General features: G+C 38.8%; 3 protein-coding genes across 7 annotated transcripts in view; 1 reads left to right on the forward strand and 2 right to left on the reverse strand.

The window, feature by feature from the left end:
* klhdc2 (kelch domain containing 2) overlaps positions 1–9583 on the reverse strand; it is a 22260-nt gene extending 12677 nt beyond the window's left edge. For 4 of the 5 annotated variants that reach the window (XR_001813565.2, XM_017475885.2, XM_017475882.2 and 1 more), the window contains exons 1-4: positions 8697–8829; positions 7982–8228; positions 7809–7888; positions 7527–7644 (exon numbers count right to left, since the gene is read on the reverse strand). Coding sequence is in view for 4 of the 5 variants with exons in the window: in XM_017475885.2 (XP_017331374.1) it covers positions 7527–7644; positions 7809–7888; positions 7982–8218 (435 nt within the window). In the remaining variant the exon portion in view is untranslated. Of the gene's footprint in view, positions 1–7526; positions 7645–7808; positions 7889–7981; positions 8229–8696; positions 8830–9445 lie in introns of those variants that run through there. The other variant, XM_017475883.3, reaches the window with a different exon arrangement.
* Positions 9499–16038, forward strand: lrr1 (leucine rich repeat protein 1). Its single transcript, XM_017475890.2, has 4 exons — positions 9499–9681; positions 10807–10905; positions 13982–14709; positions 15258–16038. The coding sequence occupies exons 1-4, from the start codon at positions 9499–9501 to the stop codon at positions 15511–15513; spliced, it is 1266 nt and encodes a 421-aa protein (XP_017331379.1). The 3' UTR covers positions 15514–16038.
* A 2931-nt stretch (positions 16039–18969) lies between these two features.
* Positions 18970–22065, reverse strand: dnaaf2 (dynein axonemal assembly factor 2). Its single transcript, XM_017475477.3, has 2 exons — positions 19997–22065; positions 18970–19735 (listed from the first exon to the last, which is right to left on the reverse strand). The coding sequence occupies exons 1-2, from the start codon at positions 21494–21496 to the stop codon at positions 19307–19309; spliced, it is 1929 nt and encodes a 642-aa protein (XP_017330966.1). The 5' UTR covers positions 21497–22065; the 3' UTR covers positions 18970–19306.
* Positions 22066–22171: the final 106 nt, after the last annotated feature.

Raw genomic sequence — 22171 nt, forward strand, 5'->3', positions numbered from 1 at the left:
CACAGGACCAATCAGACCACCTCAGGTAAATAAACGTCTTAATGGAGTCTTAACAGAGACAAAAAACTTAACAGAAGCAGTTAATTTAATAAATACAATAGTAGAAACTTTGATATAGTAAAGCTGCATGCACATACCCGAAATGATCAAGTTTAATTTTGAACGCGCTTATTCATCTTAATTTATTTTCATGATGATAGCTTGCTAAGTATTATATCCACAATTATTTTAGCCTACATGTTTATTACAAATAGAATCTTGGTTAATAGTTACATAGAGATATGTAATGTTTGTAAAATGTTTAGCTGTCATTTATGCAGATTCTCAAGCCACTATGGGCTTTGACTGTGCTGCTTTATTTTATTTTTAGGTTTTTTTTATGCTGACACTCTTATTTTTGTTGAAAAAAGGCAAGAAAAAGAAAGGAGAGTTTGAAGGGGAGAGAGACTGAGTTGGACAGGATAAAAAAAAAAAGACTAAATTAAAAAATTTGTGACAAAATTAACACTACTATGAAGTCAATCCATAGGATTGTTTGATCTATTTTCACAGGTAATTTAGTCCAAATGAGTTTTGTTAATTGCTCCCCAGATACAGCAGCAAGCAATTCTAATTAGAATGAATATGGTTTACCTTATAGCCACTCTTGGCCATAAGAAAGTATATATGAATATCTCCCCGAGTGCTTTCTGTTTTCATATATGCTACAGATCCATAGGCTTGTTCAGATGATATGATTGTGAAATGATTGTGTCTGTTTATCACTAAATGATCCATACCACCTAAGAAATCGTATTTGGTGTAGTGAGGGTAGCTATCTCTCCCACTGAAGCCACAGTTGCTGCAGGGAATCTAGAAGGAGTGAGTCATCCTATTTTCTCCTTTTCAACCATAATTTGAAGGATGGCTCAGGTGATGAAAGGACCTGCCCATTGTCGCATCAAAGTCAACAGCAGTAAGAATCTCTCTTATCCTCATAATAATTCATTTAGATTGGGTTGTGTTGCTCAAGGACTGCAAACAGTTGTCCAGATAAAAGGACAATGACCGAATCTGTGTTGTTTTTGTCTGATTGGAGATATTCTTTAACATGCCTTTTCGAATGCTTAGATTGCACAAGTATTTGTGGAGTTCTAAGGGATTTGTATGGAGGACATGTTGAGGAGTTTGATGGCCTGAGGGAAGAAGCTCTCCCTGAGCTTCTCAGTTTTAGCCATTAGACCAGGGAAGTGCTTGCCTGATTGCAGCAGGCTCAACAAACAGTTACCGGTGGGTGGAGTCCCTGATGATTTTAGCAGTGCTTGTACTGCATTGCCTTGTGTAGATGTTATGCATAGAGGAGAGAGCAGAGACGCACTCAGCTAAGCGCACTCTGCAGGGCTTTGCGTTCCTGGATTAAGCAGTTTCCGTACCTCACCAAGATGCACTGAGTTAGTAAACTTTCTATAGCCCCATGATCGCTGGGGAGACCCTGAATTTCCTCAGCAGTCTCAGATGGTACAACCTGGCTTTCACCTTTACCTGAGCTTGCATGTGATAAGTCCAGGTCAGGTCTTTAGAGATGTGTACTCCAAGGTACCTGAAGTTGCTTGCTATCTCCCCGGGGGTCCTGCCGATCTCAAGTGGTGTATAGTTCCACTCTTCCTGAAGTCCACAGCTAGCTCTTTGGGTTTACTGATGTTCAGATAGAGAATGTTAGCCTGGCACAAAGCAACAAGTTTCTCCATTTCGTCAAGGTAGGCCGCCTCGTCGTTGTTGGAGATGAGGTCCATAATCCATCAGCAAACTTGACGAGAGAAGTGGAGCTGTGAGAGGACACGGTCGTGTGTAGAAAGAGTAGAGCAGGGGGCTCAGGACACAACCTTGTGGGGCCCTGGTGTTCAGGGGGATGGTGTTGGAGTTAAACTGGCCCACTCTTACCACCTGGGTTCTGGCTGTGAGGAAGTCCAGAACCTAGTGTCAGGGATGCAGGAGCAGATGGAGTTTTTGATAAGCCTCTGAAAAACCTTCATGACAAGCAATGTTAAGACTACAGGATGATAGTCATTTAGGCAAGAGGGCTTATTGTAATTTGGCACAGGAATAACTACATATTTTTTAAAGCAGGTCAGGACCACACACTTAGACTTGTTGAAGACAGAAGTGAACAAACCAGCTAGCTGATCAGCGCAGGATCTCAGTACATGGCCGGAAACGGTGTCGGGGCCAGTCACTTTCCTGATGTTCACACGCTTGAGAGCCCTCTGAAACTCGTCTTCAGAGACTGGGATCACACTCTCATCGCTAACAGAGTCGCGTCCTTCTGTAACACCTTTCAGCAGACTAGTGCTAGCACAGTTAACCTCGAAGTGCACATAGAAAGTATTCAGCTTGTTAGCCAGATAAGAGTCAGCTCTCACCGTGGTGGTGGATTTGCCTCCGAAGGCACTGACTGTCCTCAGTCCCTGCCACGAGTCAGGAGTCATTAAGCTGGAGATGAGACTCAACCCGCTCCCTTTACCTGAGTTTAGGGGCTTTTACTGTGCGTTGGATAGAACGTAGCGTGCCACTTTGTACTTGCTTGTATTCCCAGACACGAGGCCTGCGTTGTACACGACTGTGCATGCATTCACTGCAGCTCGGATAGTTTTATCCAACCATTTCTGAAATCTGGAAAGGAAGGAGTTACTATATGGGATGAACATATATTAAGGTTCTTTACGTTTAGGTGGTATAAGGCTAGAGTTTGCAGTGGACATTTGTGGTGGATAATAGGTAAACTGTGGCTGGAGTCCAATCAGGGGGCCTGAATTCAATCAATTTCCTTAATTCTTCTGATGGTAACTGGGACAGTGGTGGATCCATGGAGGCTGCACCTCTTGGTTCCAGATAGGTGGCTGAAGTATGTGGTTGTGGTAAACCTGCAGGCTTACAGTTCTCATGGAATCTAAATCTGCTGAAGATAACCAGGAGGCTTTCTCTGACGTGTCAGACATCTGTTCACTCCATTCATCAAAACAGCTTCCTGGATTTCAACACCATATGAAATCCAGGAAGGAGCGCAGGGTGTGTCCATTGGTGTGTCCATTAAAACACAGGAGAGTCAATAATCACAGAGTGATATAGATAGCTGCTCTGTATTGAACTTAATGAGTCTGAACAGATGGAATGTGTTACAGAGGATGAAGTTGATGATAAAGATGAAGATGAAAATGATGGTGATTACATCTTTACGCATTCAAGTAAAGCACATTTTAACCCCAAACAGTCCTTGATCAATATGGCAGTCCACAGTAACAAAATACAGTGCTGTGAAAAAGTATTTGACTCTGCAGGAGCATTACAAACATTTTGAAGGTGGTATCTGGGTACAGCCTGAATTGATTAGGCTTATGTCAATTTTGGTACAGCATGTAACTATCCAAAACCTTGAAGCATTGTATTCATTGAAAAGCAAACTCACCTACCAACATTTACTGCTGTGTTTGTTAAATTGTGTCCTTTCTCATCAAGGCAAGGTTAGAAATCAACCTAAATTAACAGATCCAAATCGTTTTGCTAAACTGCTAAATTTTCTTAACATACAGTGCTATGAGATATGCTACCATTAAATTGTTTCAGAAAGTAAAACAAAATCTAAGATAGAACAAAGACAACCTCAGTAAACACAAAATACAGTTTTTAAATGATGATATTATTTATTGTAGTAAAAAAAAAGTTATCAAATACCATCTAGGCCTGTGTCAAAATGTATTTGCCCCCGTAGTTACTAATTCACAAATCTATGACACTGCATTCATAATGGGGTTAAGCTGGACTAGACACAACCAGGCCTGATTACTGCAAACCCTGTTCAATCAAATCAACACTTAAATAGATCTTTTCCAACAGCATGAAGTTGTTTCGGAAACATGGAATTAGCTTCCACTGTTATGCTGATGATACACAGCTGTATGTTTCAGCAAAGCCAGATGACAGACAGCAGCTTAATAAAGTTGAGGAATATGTAAAAGACATTAGACGTTGGATGCTTATTAACTTCCTCTTACTTAATTCTGACAAGACAGAAGTACTTGTACTAGGACCACCTGTAGCTTGAAGTAAGTTTTCTGATCTCATAGTAACTCTGGATGGACTTTCCGTTTCGTCATGTGCAGCAGTAAAAGACCTTGGAGTAATTATTGACTCCAGTCTTTCATTTGATGCTCATGTAGATAATATTACTAGGATAGCCTTCTTTCATCTCAGAAATATTGTCACTACATGATGCACAAATATTAGTTCATGCCTTCGTCACCTCTAGACTAGATTACTGTAATGCTTTACTGTCTGGATGTTCCAGTAGGTGCATAAACAAACTCCAGTTAGTCCAGAATGCAGCTGCTAGAGTCCTAACTAGAACCAGAAGATACGACCACGTCACCCCGATCTTATCCACACTGCATTGGCTCCCAGTGAAATCACTCATTAATTACAAAATACTATCATTGACTTATTGACTGTGGTCTCACGCCACAGTATCTAAACAAACTTTTGGTTTTCTAGAGATCCGCCACACCTACTTAGATCAAAAGGTGCAGGCTATTTGATGGCACTTCGAATAGTGAAGGCTACAGCAGGGGAAAGAGCTTTCTCTTACAAAGCCCCACAGTTATGGAACAGTCTTCCAATTAGTGTTCGGGTCTCAGACACAGTCTCAGTGTTTAAGTCTAGGCTTAAAACGTACTTGTTTACTCAAGCTTACCATGAATAGACTTTCTGTTATGCAAAGCACAGTCTTAATCTCTCCCTCTTTCCTTCTCTCAAGCCACACACGATTTTATGGAGATAATAGAGATCCTGAACCTTTCTGCTCTCCGGATCTGCCTGATCCATTCGGATGCCCTACCTCTGGATGGAGCTCTCATCTACTCCAATTCCACATGGACATTCTCACTGTGGTTGCTGGGACTACGGTTGCTTCCAAGGCCCCGGGACTGCAATTTACAACATGCAGTTTTGTACTCAGGTCTCCTTTGAACAGAATACTAGTTCAACAAACAGACTTCATATTAAACCATAATGAACTTTCCTTTACTTTTACACTATCCGTTGTTACCAATATGAGGATGGGTTCCCTTCTGAGTCTGGTTCCTCTCAAGGTTTCTTCCTCTTAACATCTTTGGGAGTTTTTCCTCGCTACCTTCGCCACCGGCTAGGTCAATTGGGATAAATTCACACATTTAAAATCTGTATCCGGTGTTTATATGTTTCTGTAAAGCTGCTTTGAGACAATGTCTATTGTAAAAAGTGCTATACAAATAAAATTTTATGTTATTGAATTGAGGTTTAAAAGATTTTACCCAGTAACATGCTATGCCAAAATTTAAAGAAATTCCAGAAATGATGAGGAGGAAGGTGATTGAAATACAAAAGCTATTTTTTAGGGATTACAAAGCTATTTCAAAGGCTCTGGGACTCCAAAGAACCACAGTGAGAGTCATTATCTCCAAATGTAAAAACTCTGCACTTTAGTGAACCTTCGCAGAAGTGGCCGACCTGCTAAAATTCCTCCAAGAGCACAGCAATGGCTCATCCATTTTGTCACAAAAGAACTAAGGACAACATCAAAGGAACTACAGGCTTCTCTTGCATCAATAAATGCCACTGTTCATGACTCCACTATCAGAAAGACATGGGCAAAAATGGCATCCATGGAAGAGTGGCAAGGTGAAAAACCACTGCTAACCCAGAAGAACATTAAGGCTTGTCTGAATTTTGCTAAAGCCCACCTTTCTGTTCTGTGGATTGAGGAGTCGAAGTTGGAACTGTTTGGAAGACAGGGGTCTTGTTACATCTGGCATAAACCAACACAGAATTCCACAAAAAGAACATGATACCTACGGTCAAGCATAGTGGTGGAAGTGAGATGGTGCAGGGATGATTTGCTGCTTCAGGGACTGGGTAACTTGCAATAATTGAGGGAAACATGAATTCTGCTCTATACCAGAAAATCCTAAAGGAGAATGTCCTATCTTCAGTCCATAAATTGAAACTCAATTGCAAATGGATTATGCAGCAAGACAATGATCCGAGGCATAGGAGTAAGTCCTAGTCCTAGAAATAAGTGAAATACTGATCTCCAGTTATCGGAAGTGTTTGGTTGCTATTGCTGCTAAAGGTGGCACAAACAGATTTTAAGTTTAAGGGGGCAATTAGTTTTTCACACTGGTGACAGGTGTTTGATAAAAAAAAAAAATTACTTCAATAAAAAAAGAAAAAATGTATTGTGTTTACTCAGGTTGCCTTTGTTTTATGTTGTATTTCATTTGAAGATCTAAACTATTTAGTATGAGATAAATACTTTTTCACAACACTGTGACCTGTGACCTTTTAAAACATGCCCTAGCCATGGCCTTACCTGTGGCAAGTGGTTTGTGCCTGCTCACCCCAGGGGAATTTCCAATAGTATTACAATGAACGCATTATTATAAACCTATCATTTATGTTACAGTTCTAAATATTCATATCTGTGCTGTGGTACAATTATTGCAATCAACACACAATTTCTGTTATAAGAAAAATAATTTTACTATCATTCTCATGCAATATCAAACTCAAGCCACATGTATTCATAAAATTCCAGCACACACAAACAAGGGGCATTTTTAGAGTTATCACTACTGGGGCACAGGACCCTGACCCTATTTATTTATTGGCTTGTTTGATGATATCATATATATATATATATATATATATATATATATATATATATATATATATATATATATAAAAAATATATATATATATATATATATATATATATATATATATATATATATATATATATATATATATATATATATATATATATATATATATATATATATATATATCATTTATTTATTTATTTATTTTATTTAGGTTTCAAAACTGGTTACTGTTTGGTTGGTGACAAACTCCATATTTTTATACCTTGGACTCTGTTTCCCATGGTCATTTTCAAACATTTACTATCAACATTAACTTCATCAATGGAAGTTTACATCTTACTTGATATTTGATACTGGGACCTGAAATCCCACCACAATAATACAGAAGTAACTTCTGAAATAATCTGTATATAAAAGTAAATATATTACATTTAAAATCCACCCTCTCCAAACCTGGTCCATCAGAGCCCCAAAGCAAATTCATAATGTTTTGTTTACACAATACCAGGCAATATACTGGAAGAGGCCACTGAAAATTGTGAAATTAGCTTTTAAACCAGGAATGGGCAATTCCAGTCCTGAGGGCCACTGCACTGTCCTGCAGAGTTTACCTCCACCACTAATTAAACACACCTGAAACATCTAACCAAAGTCTTCAGGAAATACTTGAAAATAACTCCCCCTCCCCTTTTCAAAAAGCTTACAGTGATGATGACTAAATCACAACGTTTGTGGCAGAATGCCAAATTAGAAGAGATAAGCAAGCATTCTTTTAGCAGTTAACAAGCTAACGTTATGATCAAATCTTTGATCGTCTTTCATGACATGTTGTGGTCTCTGGGGAAATAATCTTACCAAATTAGTATTTCCTCTAGCATGATGGCCTCCAAAGAGATACAGAATGCCTTCCACACATACACCGCAGCTGCCCGACATTGGGTTAGGGAGATCTCCTCCTGACATCTGCCTTCTCCTGTAAATATACATGTGATAAACTGTAATGACATTTCTTATTTGTTTTAGTACATTACATAGACTATATATTTGTGCATGTAAATCTGTGCTCCAAATTCTATCGCATAAAATCTTATGTATTTTATCATCGATGTACAAGTATTTAATCTATCAAAAATGTACCATCTTCCAGTTTCCATGTTGTAGATCCAAATTTCATGCCTTGGTAAGTACAAGTCAAAGAACCCAGGTGCTTCAGCATTCTGATTAATCAAAAAAAGAGAGAGGTTTGTCTTTATTTCCAGTAATGATCATAAACTTTATATAAAATTAGCACATCAATTTTCTGTGTTCACCTTATATCCTCCCCAGACATATATGCAGTTTCTGTCAACCACTGCGATGTGACCACTGCGTTCTGCTGGAGTGTCTGAGATGGACTCTAAATCAGACCCATCATCCTCAGACCAGTCCAGCTCTTCCTGCTCATGCCACCCAACATTCCTCTCTTCATCACCCTCTTCTTCATCCTCAGATTCATCCAACTCTTCTCGGACGTCCTGGAGATTGCCGTCACCGTCCTGGTCTGCCATCCTTATCTAACTAAAAGAACGATCAAAAAGTATGTTTTATGCATGTTTCCGCTTTCCCATGTCACGTCACCACCAATAAACGGAGGCCATAGCTTCCTGGAGTACCACCTCTCCTGCACAGTTTAGTTTTCCCTGCACCAACACTCCCACTTCAGCTCAGGAAGGACTGTTCATTAGCTAGAGAGTTATCCGGGTGTTTTAGATCAGGGAAAACGCACAGGACCGGGGGTGAGAACCTATACTGGGTAATGCCACTATAATTTAGACGACATATTTTTACGTAAAATGTTAACACAGGGTCATTAGTCAGTATTTATATCGCGACTTCATTATCTCAAATGAGACGCATAAACAACTTAACGTGCATAAAGAAAGAAATAATTCAAAACTACGTACCTGTTGTTTAACAGGTAGAAACCCGTACACAAGTTAAGCTATCATCGTGGCTCAAAAATACGATTAACGTGGTAATACTCACGCGAATAAATGAATCTGCTTTGACTGATTTTGCTCAGCAGACTGTACTTTAAGGCCAGTTATTTCAGGCCTTTTAGAGGAAGTGACTTCAGACAACATTGAGCCGCCATAATGATAAGGTCAAAATGAGAAACGTTACGGTTAACGTCGAGCACTTACTTACTAAATAGTATGTCCGGATACTGGTGCGTACTATTTTCTCATACTATTTAGTATGGTAGTGTTATTGACGTAGCAAAGCGGATATGCGCATGTGCATATAAACTTAGTTCGGCGCGGGAGAGTTGCCTTTCAAATAAACCCTCAAGCAGCTGGTTCGGTCACGTTAGTTATTATATGGTTAGTGAGAAACATACTGAGGATGTAGCTAAACCAGTCAGGTTGCTAGAAAAATGATATCCACATTCATTTGAACAGTGTAGTTAGCATTGTGGATTCATAACATTGCCTGGTTTTGTGGTGTTGTAAGCTAACATAAGCTAATTCAGTCTAAAGCTAAACTTTAAATACTTCGAAGATCAGCCATCGAATGTAATATTCATGTTTATATACCGGCTTGTAATGTTATTTTGGTTGCCTAATATTAGAGACATATTTTGTAAGTAGCTAATTTGTGCGATATTCCAACTTTCCTTCAGTGGCATGTACGTGACGGGCGGGCAGGCTAGCATTAACTAGTCACTTTATAGCAAAGGGTTAGCTAGCGAGGTAACTGGCTAATTAACTCGTTAAATTCCCCGTTAAAATTACCATTGTTACGTCCAGCACGGCGCAAGTGAGTGGGTGTGGCTTGTTTCGCCGCGATGAAGTTGCATTGCGACGTTGAAGTTGTAAATCGGATGCTGCCCACATTCGGTGTCAAAAACAAAGGCAGAGGATCCAGGGCCGTGCTGTCTATCGGGAACCATGTGGATAAAAAGACACAGCGGGCTAGTGTCTATTTACTGATATGCACAGCAAAAGACAGAGCTGGAACCAAGTATAAGGCAAGTGACCTCCTTTTGGGTTAGACGTTACTTACTTCCTGTCTGTCGCCGTCAATCTGTCTGTCATAAATCTAAATTGCTGTAATTACCCCGGCCCCCCCCCCCCCCCCCCCCCAAAAAAAAAAAAAAAAAAACATGCTTCTTTTTTGTTTTGCTCATGTTACAGAAACCAAGCAACACATCCCTAAACAACAATAAGAAACCCAAAAGCAAATTTCGGTTAATAAACTCTCAAAAATCAACCCAGAATAATTGTGTAAAAGGAAAATCCCCCAAAAATATGTGGTGCAGTTTCAATAAGGGCACCCCAAAAAGTGCAGATAGATGTTACTGAACCATCAGGGTCAGAACAGTTTGTCAACCAATACCTGAAAGGCTGATAAAACGCTTAAATGGATAAATAAGCTGTACAACACTTGGGGCTGTGATGTTCATCAACGATGGGGTGGTATGACTTGGCCTCAAATGTAGTGGAGTTACTGTTACCACCTGGAAGATTATTTTACAATAACAGCACATCGTGAAGTGTTTTATTCACAGCAATTTGCCATCAATTACAGTTATTTATTTATGAATGACACATAATGCTTTTTTATCTGTTTATTGATACATGTTGTGGAATGTCTGCATGACAGTTTAGTTGTGGTATATTTGTTATAGCAACTATAAACAGTCGTTCTCTCCATATCCTCTTATGTTCTCTTGAATTTAAGTCCTCTGTCCTGAAGACTTGAGACCTTAATGTCTGTTATAAAGTATTGACAGTGGAGACTCCTTGCATTAATGTCTCCTTGCAGAAAATGTAACCATACCAACAAACTGTGTGTATGTATGTGTGTGTATGTATATGTGTGTGTATATTAGTTATTAGCCTTTGATTATATAGAGCATCAAAAGTGCTCCAAGTTTTTACTATTCAAACAATAATGCATTGGCATCACGGCATTAATAAATATGAGTTGAATTACAGTTAGCACTACAGTAAGAGCTGCTGTTATGGAAATTTGGCAAAATTCTTTTATACCACAGTGCTGTTGAATGCTCACTTTTGATTGGTAAGAAAGGCTTGATTTTATACACAGAATGCCACTGACTTGCTGTCTTTGTTGCTTTTTAAACTTAAAGCTGAAGGAGAATATAGAGAAGTTTTTCACATGCTTTGTACAAGAGGGGAAGGCCACTGTACGACTTAAAGAACCCATGGTGGACATCAGCATGAGCAAGGTAATTTATTTATTTATTTATTTATTTTTAATAAATTATCAGCCTCAAATGGCAGATATGATATAGTATTTGGGTATTTGTAAATTCCTAAGATGTAGTCATTATGATTTATCCTTGAGTTTTCTCTTCATACTGAGTCTCCAATTTATTAGGTACACCACCATATAAGTGGTATAGGCATCATGGTTCAGGCTTCATATTCTTCAGTGGGTATGAGGGGCTAGGAAAGCATTCTCTACACTATCACACTGCCATCACTGGCCTTCATGTTTGATCCAACAGGATATGTTCACAGATTCATTGTATAACATTACATGCCCTGGGCACCAGGAAACGCATCACATGTTCCAGCATTTTTGATAAAATCTGAAATTTTGATTTGTCTCTCATTCATCTTTTCATCTCAAACCCACATATCTTCAGTGTATAGCATAAACAAAAGAATTGGTCTTGCCATTCCAATACTTTTGGAGGGAACTGCGAGTTATATAAGCAGTCAATTCTGAGATGACATTCTTTACTCAGGGCTAAATTCAGATTTAGTTATCCTGGGTATGGCTCCTCAGTTTGTTTTCATTATTCTTGCTGGTCTCATTGGTCCCCTGATACACAAGCTGGTTTCCTCATAAGATAGATAACCACTAATTTAATTCTTGTAAGTAAATTTTTAGTGCATTGTTTGTGAACAGAATAATAGCCATTTTGCTGCATTTGTACTACTCTGAATAGTTGCTGTGTTTCAACAGAAGTCTCTTAAGCCTAGTGCACACTTTCAAAATTGCAGAACCACAGGCCCACTAATACTTCATGACTTGCGATCAGTTGTTTGGTGGACTTAGCAGTGTGCACCCTACACAAGTGCTCACAGACAAGGCTCATACACTACTTGAATTTTCACTCGGACAGATCCCTGCCAAAGTGTGCCTAATCCCCAAATCCCAGTTTCTCATGGAAATAAGCACAAAACTGTCTGTCATGGGACTTTATACCTGCTTTGTACCTATTACCTCTCAAGAAAAAAGAGAAATAAGATAAAAGGAAATAGTGGAGGAAATAGTGGATGGATTTTTCTGCAAGGAGAATAGGAGGTACAATGCTAATAAAAAAAAAAAAAAGGTTTTATACTGTGTGTCACCAGGAATTGTTTTACTTTACTGTTTATCTGCCAATATTTGATAGAAACAATATTCTAGGGTCCTCACCCTCCCACACAAATTAGATAGATGATAAACTGAAATCAGGGATCTGCTGCATTTATATGTGTGTGTGACAGTCAGGTGTCTACATACCTTTTGCTATATAGTGAATGTTCTGAATGTTATTGGCAAGGGAGAGCATGCCATAGATTCAGTACTAATTCTAAGTGTACAAATTTAGGTGACACTATACAACCTAACCCTTACACCCCACCACCCCCCCATTTTCCCCTATGCCCCCCTAACACTTGCCATAAACTTTTTTTTTTTTTAAATTTATTAATATTTATATCAAGTACAATGTTATTGTATGCAAGTAGATACTTCATAGGTACTTGATACATTTTCACACTACCTGAACATAGCACAGAGCCTGCCCCTGTACAGCACACAAGAGCTCAAAATGAAACTGCAGAAACTCTGCTTAAAATCAACACCAGTACATCAGGGGAGTCAGACGTACGGCCCACGGGCCAAAACCGGCCCGCTACGGGGTTCAATCTGGCCCGCAGGATGAATTTTGAAAGTGAAAAAATGCATAAAAGACACGAACTAGAAATTTTTAATAAAATGCTATTCCTTATTTATCCTCTAGAGGCAGACTGTTTTAATCAGAGTAGAAGACGCGGCACAACTCAGGGACTCAGACTGAACAGCAGATGGTAGCAATGCACCTTCTGCTGTTTTGTTATTACGGTGTAGTCTACCCTATTTTCTACTCGCCCCCACACCTTCATTAGCCAAAATGTCTTTGTCAAAAAAGAGAAAAGTGGATACATGACAAATTTGCCTCAGTGGGCTTAGACACATTTTATCATTATCTCTTGCCAGGGTATCCCAAATTAACAGCCTGGCTGCAAAAATTTTGTGCATGTTTGGGACAACCTACCTTTGTGAACAAGTTTTCTCAGTAATGAACATCACTAAAATAAAATTGTGCTCAAGGCTCGGACACAAGCACTTAAATGACATTCTGAGATTGGCTTCTACTCAGGATATGATGCCTGATATTGATGCACTTGTGCAGACCAAAGGATGCCAAGTTACAGGAGCAAAAACAGTAGTCTAGACATGACTAACTCCTTTAAAATGCTGCTTCAGACACTGATTGCACTTAAATAATACAGATCTTTGAAAATGATTCCTTGCTGTAGTAATAGTTAAAAAATGTGCAATTTTATGTTAGTCAACAGCTTCACTACAGAAGAGTTTGGTTTGGTGGAATCCTATTGTTCATGCGATGCTATAAATTTTAAAGTGCAATACTATATTTTTCAGTTCCAAATATCTGTGACTTAAAGTTTTTTGTATTATGGTGGAATAAGTTAAGATTACAGGTCAATTTAAACAGTCTGATGCATACCAGTAATACAAATGGCAATTAAGTTAAATGAAATAAATAAGAATTATGGTGCAGTAAGTTGAGAGAAACAGTATACAGGTAAGTGGCCTGGTGCATGCAATATGATGCAGGAGATGCATACAGTGGAGTACAGAAAATGTGCAATAATGTGCAAATAACATTCTGATGTAAATGGTAATCTATGTTACAGATGATTACTGAACATTATTCTTAAATGGAAAAAATGCTATATGAAGGTCCAGTTGTTGGGGCTGAAAGAAATTGCACATACCTTTTAGAGCATCCACACCAACATCTAAATAAAACTAATTATTATAAATTGGGCAGGTGTGTTTTTGGATTTTGGTTAAAAAGGCAGCAGAAAGCCTGCCCAGTCAACAGTCATGTCATAGGTCATTTCCTAGGTTGTTTAAATAAATGCCATTTCAGTCTAAGTGAACCATAATGAACACAAGGGTTCATAAAATTATAGTGACTTTATTAAGCAGTTTCACTTTTGTTAATGCATCTATTTTAGGCGGATACCACCAGCTTGAAAACCTTCCTCTCAGCTGCTCAACTTGCACACAGAGGAACCGTTAGAGACAATCTTGCCCTCTCCACACTTACCCCTGTCCGTGCCAGAGATGTGGAGAAACCCAAAAAGAAGCTCACCATCATGTCTAAGAAGGACTATCCCCTCACGTCTAGCTTCCCCTACTCTCTGGAGCAGCTGCAGGTGTCTTACTGCAAGCTATCCAGGGTGGACATGCGCATGCTGTCTCTAAAATTATTGCGAACACTTGACCTCAGCAATAACCACATCAAGAAGCTCCCAGACACCATCGGTGACCTCCACTTCCTTACAGACCTGATTCTCCACAACAACCACTTGGAGAGGTTCAGTGAAGCACTGTGCTTCTCTAGTCTCCAGAAATCTCTGCAGCATCTGGACCTTAGCCAAAACTGCATAAAGCTGCTGCCTGCTTGCTTTTGCAAGTTGCATGAGCTTGTTCGCCTCAAACTGGATGACAATGAGCTGGTACAGCTTCCCTTTCACATCGGCCAACTCGCCAAGATGCGTTTCTTGTCAGCTGCCCACAATAAACTCACTGTGCTGCCCGGAGACTTCCACAAGCTATCACTGGAGAACCTGGACCTGTTTGGGAACCCCTTTGCTCAGCCCAATCCTCTTGATCACAGCATTCAGCTCACATTACCACTCACTCTGGAGGAGCTGGCCTCCCGAGCTATGCTCAACTATAGGTAATTATTTAACTGCATCGCTTGAACAGACGACTGGTACTGTTTTTTTTTGTTTGTTTGTTTGTTTGTTTTTTTTTAAATTACAGAAAGTATTTTTGTCTATTTTTTAGAATAATAGTATGTTGTACTGTGTTAAAACCAGACAAGCAAGATTATTTAGGTTAATTTATTTTATATTTTTATATTTTTTAAAACCACACAAGCAAGATTATTTAGGTTATTTTATTTTATATTTTATTCAAGATTTCAGTCTGAGACAAACGTGTGATGATTTAAATATGCAGCTTGTATACTGATAAACTGAAAGCTGTATTCCTTCCTTACTTTGATTTAATACATTAGCTTCAGCTTCACTGCCAAACTAGAGGATTTATTAAGGATTCATTTTGGGCACCAGACCTGTCTTGAGGGATTGGTTTTGTGTAAATTTACATTTTTGCTGAACTTTAAACCATACTGGAAAGTGCTAATGTCTTTTATTTTAGTCATGTGTGAACACTGGTGTAAAGTAATGGCCTGTTTTCTTTTTTTCTTTTTCTTTGCAATAGAATCCCTTATGGGCCTCATCTCATTCCCTTCCAGCTTTGTGGTGACCTGGAACTGGCAAAAGTGTGCAACTGCGGCTGCACCTGTGTAAGCTCATACATACAGACGGCCGTGAGCATGAACCTGCACCTAGTCTCTCACACTGTGGTGCTAGTGGATGATATGGGAAGCACAGAGGCCCCCATTCAGCGCCATTTCTGCTCCCTCACATGCTACTGCCAGTTCCTGGATGGCTGTGTGCAGAGAGGCCTGAGCTGAGAAGAATCTAACATCTTTGAGAGAAGAAGTTCTTCCTTCCATTCCTGTTGACAGCAGCTCTAACAGTAGTTTCCATACTCACACAGTGAACTGTTATAATCAGCAGTCCTGGTTACTGTGGTGTATCCAGTTTCTGCTTGTTTGCAGTTTGTGTGGTATTCTGTGATATTGCTACATCAGTAATGGATTAGCTACAGGTCAGGTGTAGGCCCTTCAAGAAACATCACATGGCATGAAGTACATTGTGGTCTCATGGTCACAATTTATTTATTATTATTTTTATTTCAATTTGACACTCTACAGATGGAAAGTTATAACAAGGTTTATTCTTCAGCATTATTGTTTTTCTATGTTGAAGGAGGTACAACCAATAAATAACATAGTTTTAAAGGCAAATTCATGATTGACGAAACAAGGTTGTTTTATGAATTGGTCCATAATTGTCCATGATTTTGTGTATGGCGCTGCTCTTGTTCTTTGGATTTTGGAGTATTATCAAATAAATTAAGATTTTTGAACCTCTAACATTTTTTGAAGTACCAAAACATTAATTTCACATTATGTTGAACAAATTACCAGACAGTTAATCTAATTGCATATTATTCCAATCCAATTAAATAATTAATCCAATTAAAATAAATTAAATAATTTTATTTTACGTTTTAAAATAGGATTTCATGTGCTTATTTTTTTCATGTGAAAACTTGTGGCTTAAATATTACAGAAATTGAGTCTCATTTATGTAAGCTTGCATCCCCACTGACAGGCACTATTTAGTTTATTTTTATGTGCTTCATTGAAAACAGGACAGCACACTACAACTAAGTGACAAAAAGGAAATATGCCCCCCCCCCCCCCCCCCCCAATATACAACTTGGAGTTAAAATATACAGACTGTTGTGTGTGTGTGTGTGTGTGTGTGTGTGTGTGAAATTCCCAGTGAATCATGTGAACTTTAACCGAAACTCCTGATTTGCATGGTGCTGCTGCCACCTGATTGGCTGATTAGATAACTGCATGAATGTATTAGGTGTGTGTTAGGTTTGTGTGTGAAGTAAAAAATAAAATGATGTCAAATCTTTTTGTTTTTTAAAATGAAAAATTATCAGTAACTTTTTTATGGCAAAAGGAAAATTAGAAAACTTATAATAACCTAGTTGCATAAGTGTGCACACCCCTAAACTAATACTTTGTTGAAGTGCCTTTTGATTTTATTACACCACTCAGTATTTTTGGGGAAGGGTCTATCAGAATGGCAATATTTTCCCACTTTTTTCTTACAAAGACATTCTAGATCTATCATATTGTACAGGCATCTCTTGTGCACAGCCTGCTTCAGGTCATTTAACGGATTTTAATTATAATGAGTCTTTATTGGTCACATATACATATGTACAGTGAAATTCTTTTCCCCAGCATGTTAGGAGGTTGGGGTCAGAGCACAGGCTCAGCACCCCTGGGCGCTCAAGAGCCCAACAGTGCAGCGCTGGGGCTTGAACCACCACTGCCCCATTTTTAGTTAGATTCAGGTCTGGGCTCTGGCTGGGACATTCAGAAACATTGATCTTTTGATTGAGCCATTCCTTTGTTAATTTGGATGTACGCTATGGGTCATTACTGTGCTGAAAGGGGAAATTCATTTTCATATTTAGCTTACAAGCAGCCACCTGAAGGTTTTGCACTAAAATTGACTGGTATTCGTAGCTATTCATGATTCCCTATTCATGATTGTTTTTCACTTAATTTTTACATGTTGTAATTACACATTGAGTGTGGAAAAAGTTCTGACATGATTTGTCTTGGTTTCACATCACAAAAACTTGCCATTTTAACAGGGGTGTGTAGAATTGTACCCTTGTACACTGAAAAAAAATTGAATGTGTGGTCAGTTAGATTTAAGAAAAAATGTTATGGTTTGCATGTAATATTGCATTTCTCATCAGAACGAGACTTCATTGCTTATGCTTAACTTAATTTAAACAACTTTCTAATTAATTCGATTGAATGATGTAAAGTGAGCATGATCAGTTCATATAGTATTAACATAAACCCATATATCACTGACAGGTCCTATAACTATACTATTTAAATTAACACAATTAAAATGTGTGTAGTAGACTTGTGCAGTAGTAATGTTGCAGTTGCAGGATACCAGCAACCTGGGTTCAGTCTTCAGCTCAGGTGAACGCGCAGAGTTTGATTTTATTTGGACACATGAAAATACATGATCAAATCACGTTGGATGTACCAAAACAAATTATATTAATGTAACTCAGTTCAATCATGTGGAAGCTTTTTTTTCTGTGTACGTATGTGTTTAATACGTTCACATACTTTTGCCACTCACAGATATGAAATATTGGATCATTTCCATCAATAGATAGATAAGATTTATTTGTTTAATTGGGATATTACTTTAGATACTACTTTTAGGTGTGAAAATCTGATGTTTTAGGTCATATTTATGCAGATATGTAAAAAATTATTTCAAGCACCACTGTATATAAGGCACTTGGGCCACATTTGGCCCTGGGGCCAGACTTACACAGACTTACACAGACTGTACACCCATGGCTTATGACAAAGTATTTATCAAAGAACACACATGAGATTTATACAGTGGACAAAATACATTTTGTTGGAAAAACACAACTCATTTCATCATCACCCCTGGGAATAGGCCATGCCTCAAAATACAAACCTTTTGGAGGGGGTTAGGATCATTGTTTTGGGGAACAAGAGGAATTTATTTTAAAAAAATAAATTATAAGCACCAAAGCACAAACTGTTCTTAAAGGCCAAAGAGCAGTGAATGACAATTTGGGAGATATAAAGGCAACAAAAAAAAAGAAACGTCCCTTTTTCAGGAGACTGTATTTTAAAGATAATTTTATAAAAATCCAAATACGCTTTACAGATCTTTGTTGGTAAGGGTTTAAACTATGTTTTTCATGCTTGTTCAATGAACTATAAACAATCATTGCACATGCACCTGTGGAAAAGTCCTTGAGACACTAACAGTTTACAGGCAGTAGGTAATTAAGGTTACAGTTACAATAACTTAGGACACTAAAGAGACCTTTCTACTGACTTTGAAAAACACCAGAAGAAAGATACCTAGGGTGAACATGCCATAGGCCTGCTGCAGGGAGGCATGAGGACTGCAGATGTGGCCAGAGCAATAAACTGCACTGTCTGTAATGTAAGATGCCTAAGACAGTGCTACAGAGAGGACAGCTGATCCTGTAGTACTTAAAGCAGCTGGAGACCACACCAGTTACTGACTGTTACTTTTGATATCACCCCCCCCCCCCCCACCCCCCCCACCCCCCCACCCCGTTCAGGGACTCGTTATTCCATTTCTGTTCGTCAAATGCCTGTGAAACTTGTTCATTTTTGTCTCAGTTGTTGAATCTTTTTATGTTAATGCAAATATTTACACGTTAAGAAATTTGCTGAAAATAAAAGCAGTTGAATGTGAGGACATTTCTTTTTTTGCTGAGTTTACAAGATGGAAAAACTTCATGCTGAGACTCAAAAAGAAAAATAAAGCAGTTAAAGCAGAGCACATTTCTTTTATTTATTGACTGTCAATGTTTAAATATTATAAGTCAATATTTTTTAAGTCTTTGTATGGATACCTACTGTATGTCAAGCATTAGTGGTGTTATTCACTATATGTTATTCATTACTATAACATCACTAACAAATGCATAATAAACGAATAAAATACAAGTTAAGCATATGTTGATCAAATATGTTGGCCATAAATTAACATAAGTGAGCCATGTTGTTAGTCAAGCTCAAACCATAGAGTATTCTGGAAGGCGAGAGCAGCAGAAGTGGTATGATCAATAAAAATAACCTCACTGCCGTCTTCAGGGTTTTTCTCTCTAAGGATGGGAGGAGTGGTAATACTGAAAACTGTTTTGCTCTGTTTGGAAGAATCAACATTATCCACCTGCTCATTCGGTGGCACTAGAGTAGAACTGAGTTTGGTAGAGCTATTTTCATCTTCAGACAATGCCCCAGTCACCTTAAGTCTGCATGAACCATTTATAGTGTCTTTGTCTAATGGAGAATTCAGTTGGTTTGGTCCGTCACTGATCACTGATGGCTCCACCTCAGATTTTCCTGTTGCCAAATTTGATGGGTTGGCAGGACTATTTTGAACATCATGTAATGTTTGTTGTACTGATTTGGCACCTGAGTGAAGGTTCTCCTGTAAAACAAGATCAATGTAAGAGTTATATTAGACAGGGACATCCAATCTTCATGCACAAAGGGCTGGTGTGGCAGCAAGTTTTCATTCCAATCAAGCAGGAAACTCAACTGATTAAACAGGTGGAATCAGGTGTGGCTTCTCTTGATTGGATGAAAAACTGTAGTCACACCAATCCTCTGATAAGACTGGACATCCCAAATATATGATCAGTTGAGAAAAGGGTGAATGTATGCTCTAAATAAATATAATATCTCTTACCTTGTCTTGATTGTTTTCAGTCTCTTTATTAGCATGAGCCTCTAAGGACATATTTTGTGTACATATATATGCACTTTGAAGGAAACCCTTTTTTGGCCCGTTCATAGCATTCTCAGATGATCTGGATGTTTCTGTGTTGTTTATTTCACAAGTGAGTGTTGTATCTACGCTGACCATATGTAAAGGTTTAGATTTGGATTCCAAAGAGTTCATTTGATAACTTTCTACCTCAACAGAGGAGAAGTGCGTATCTTCATCTTCCTCTTTCTGTACAGGCCTGTTTTCCTGTGTCTGTGCTTCACAACTTGCATCTAAGATGTTCAGCTCACTCTGTTCATCTTTGACCAGTTCTGCTTCAAATACTGCTTCATTCGCTTTATTGGCACTCCCCATCACAGCTCTGTCATCACTTTCAGCCTGAGTCCCCTCGACATGAACCACAGCATGGTTCTTAGCTGGTCGTACGGCTAGAGTTATGGTAAGCTGTTTTGTAGCCTTGTTGAATTTGGCATCTCCTTTGTCATCATCCACAGGATAGGATAACTGTAGCTCCAGTTTGTAGTCTGGCTTTTGAGACTCTAAAGCCAGCATTCTGTCAGTCACATTTAGGTCAATATCTGCTGCTGATTTGAGAAGTGGTAAATCTATGGTAATAACAATCTCTTTTGGTCGTGGACTTGGAGCCGAGTCTCTTGAGCATCTGTAGTCCTGCAGATCCACCAATGATCTATACTTGATAGTGTAATGTGGTTGTATAGGCATTAAAGAACTTTGTTTGATAGGACTTTGGGTTAGAGAAGATGAGGGGGGTGTGGGATTTTTAATTGGCATAGTGTCTGGGTAAAGTATACGGAAAGCTCTGTCATGAGGAGAGGATTCTTCTTTCCTGGGCTGACCAGGGATTGGTTTACGTATTATAGCTGGCTGAGGCACACCTTTGTATTGTTTTTTTTTCAATAAGGAATTGGCTTTGTCCAGTGTGACTTTAAAGGCATCCGCTACACCTTGTGTGGCAGTGCTGTTCACAAGTTTCATGAATCTTGTGTTTTTGTCGGCCATGTAGAGTGTGTCTGGATGAAAAACAACATCATATATCATGCACTTATTGCCCTTGCCGTCTCTATCAGGCCTGCCAGGTGTTAGAGAGTATGGCAGTGACCAGCACTGCCCAACCTGGCCATTTTCAGCCCTTCTGGCTTCACATGTGGGCTTATTGATTAGGCTATTTGAGCAGATATTGATAAAACACTTCTCTTTACCATTCACAGTGGTCTTCAGCACATGGTGGGCAGTGGGATGGATAAATTTGACCTCCATGCCTCTCTCTTGCTCCAGCTGTGTGATTTCCTCCTCATACTTTTTCTTGTTCTCGGGGTTTGATATTTCCTGCGCGTACTCATGGAGCAGCTCACAAAACTTCTCGTCATTCATGGCTTTACTGAAACGGTTTATTTCGTCAGTCGTCATATTAAGTTCTTCTAGTTTGTTGCCAAAATCCATGATAAATTTATCGCACGGAAACAGCTAGCTGGGCTAGCAACAACTGTATAAAATACTGTCGAGACGTCGAAAGAACAGTTAAAATATAGCTGTATCCTGTGTTATGATGTGTACAGCTTTAACTCACTTTAAAGTTATGATCTAAATTTAATGTGTAAGAAATTAAGCTAAATACGGGTTTCAAGTCTCAACTCAACGGCTCAGTGTTTACATTGCCATGGAAACCTGCTCTTCGTTTCTTGTTGGGGAGACAGAAGCTTCGCGCATAAGAGCGTGTCTGTGGTTGCCTGATTGGAAATAATTCCTCCTGTTTGGGCGACTTTCAATAGCATCCATCCGCAGAGCCGCAGCAGCAGATCCAGAGAAGCACCGTGCCAGACGCAAGCCAGCCGGAAGTTAGAGCAGAGCTAACGACAGCACATCAGTTATGGAGTCACGCGAGTAGATTAAAAAACAAAAACACACACAGAAATACAAATGTGATTGCTTCATCACATTCAATGTGTTCTTTCACACCCAAATCACTCAAAAACTTTTACAGAAATATTCATATTTATTCATACTTGAATTTGGCTTTTTGAAATTTAAGTACGGGAAAACTTTGAAAATAGCTATTTTTTTCTAGTGCTGCTTAAAAAGTGCTTGAATTATAAAAATAAATACAAAATCGCTAAA

Source organism: Ictalurus punctatus, chromosome 9 (genome assembly GCF_001660625.3).
Source record: "Ictalurus punctatus breed USDA103 chromosome 9, Coco_2.0, whole genome shotgun sequence".
Classification (NCBI taxonomy): Eukaryota; Metazoa; Chordata; class Actinopteri; order Siluriformes; family Ictaluridae; genus Ictalurus; species Ictalurus punctatus.

Bases quoted from the DNA above. Each gene is read 5' to 3' on its own strand.
- dnaaf2 (XM_017475477.3), bottom strand. From the start codon at position 21,496: ATGGATTTTGGCAACAAACTAGAAGAACTTAATATGACGACTGACGAA. The intron at 19,736-19,996 runs GTAAGAGATATT...CTTGTTTTACAG, and splicing joins CTGAAAACAATCAAGACAAG to GAGAACCTTCACTCAGGTGC.
- lrr1 (XM_017475890.2), top strand. From the start codon at position 9,499: ATGAAGTTGCATTGCGACGTTGAAGTTGTAAATCGGATGCTGCCCACA. The intron at 9,682-10,806 runs GCAAGTGACCTC...TTAAACTTAAAG, and splicing joins GAGCTGGAACCAAGTATAAG to CTGAAGGAGAATATAGAGAA. The intron at 10,906-13,981 runs GTAATTTATTTA...CATCTATTTTAG, and splicing joins TGGACATCAGCATGAGCAAG to GCGGATACCACCAGCTTGAA.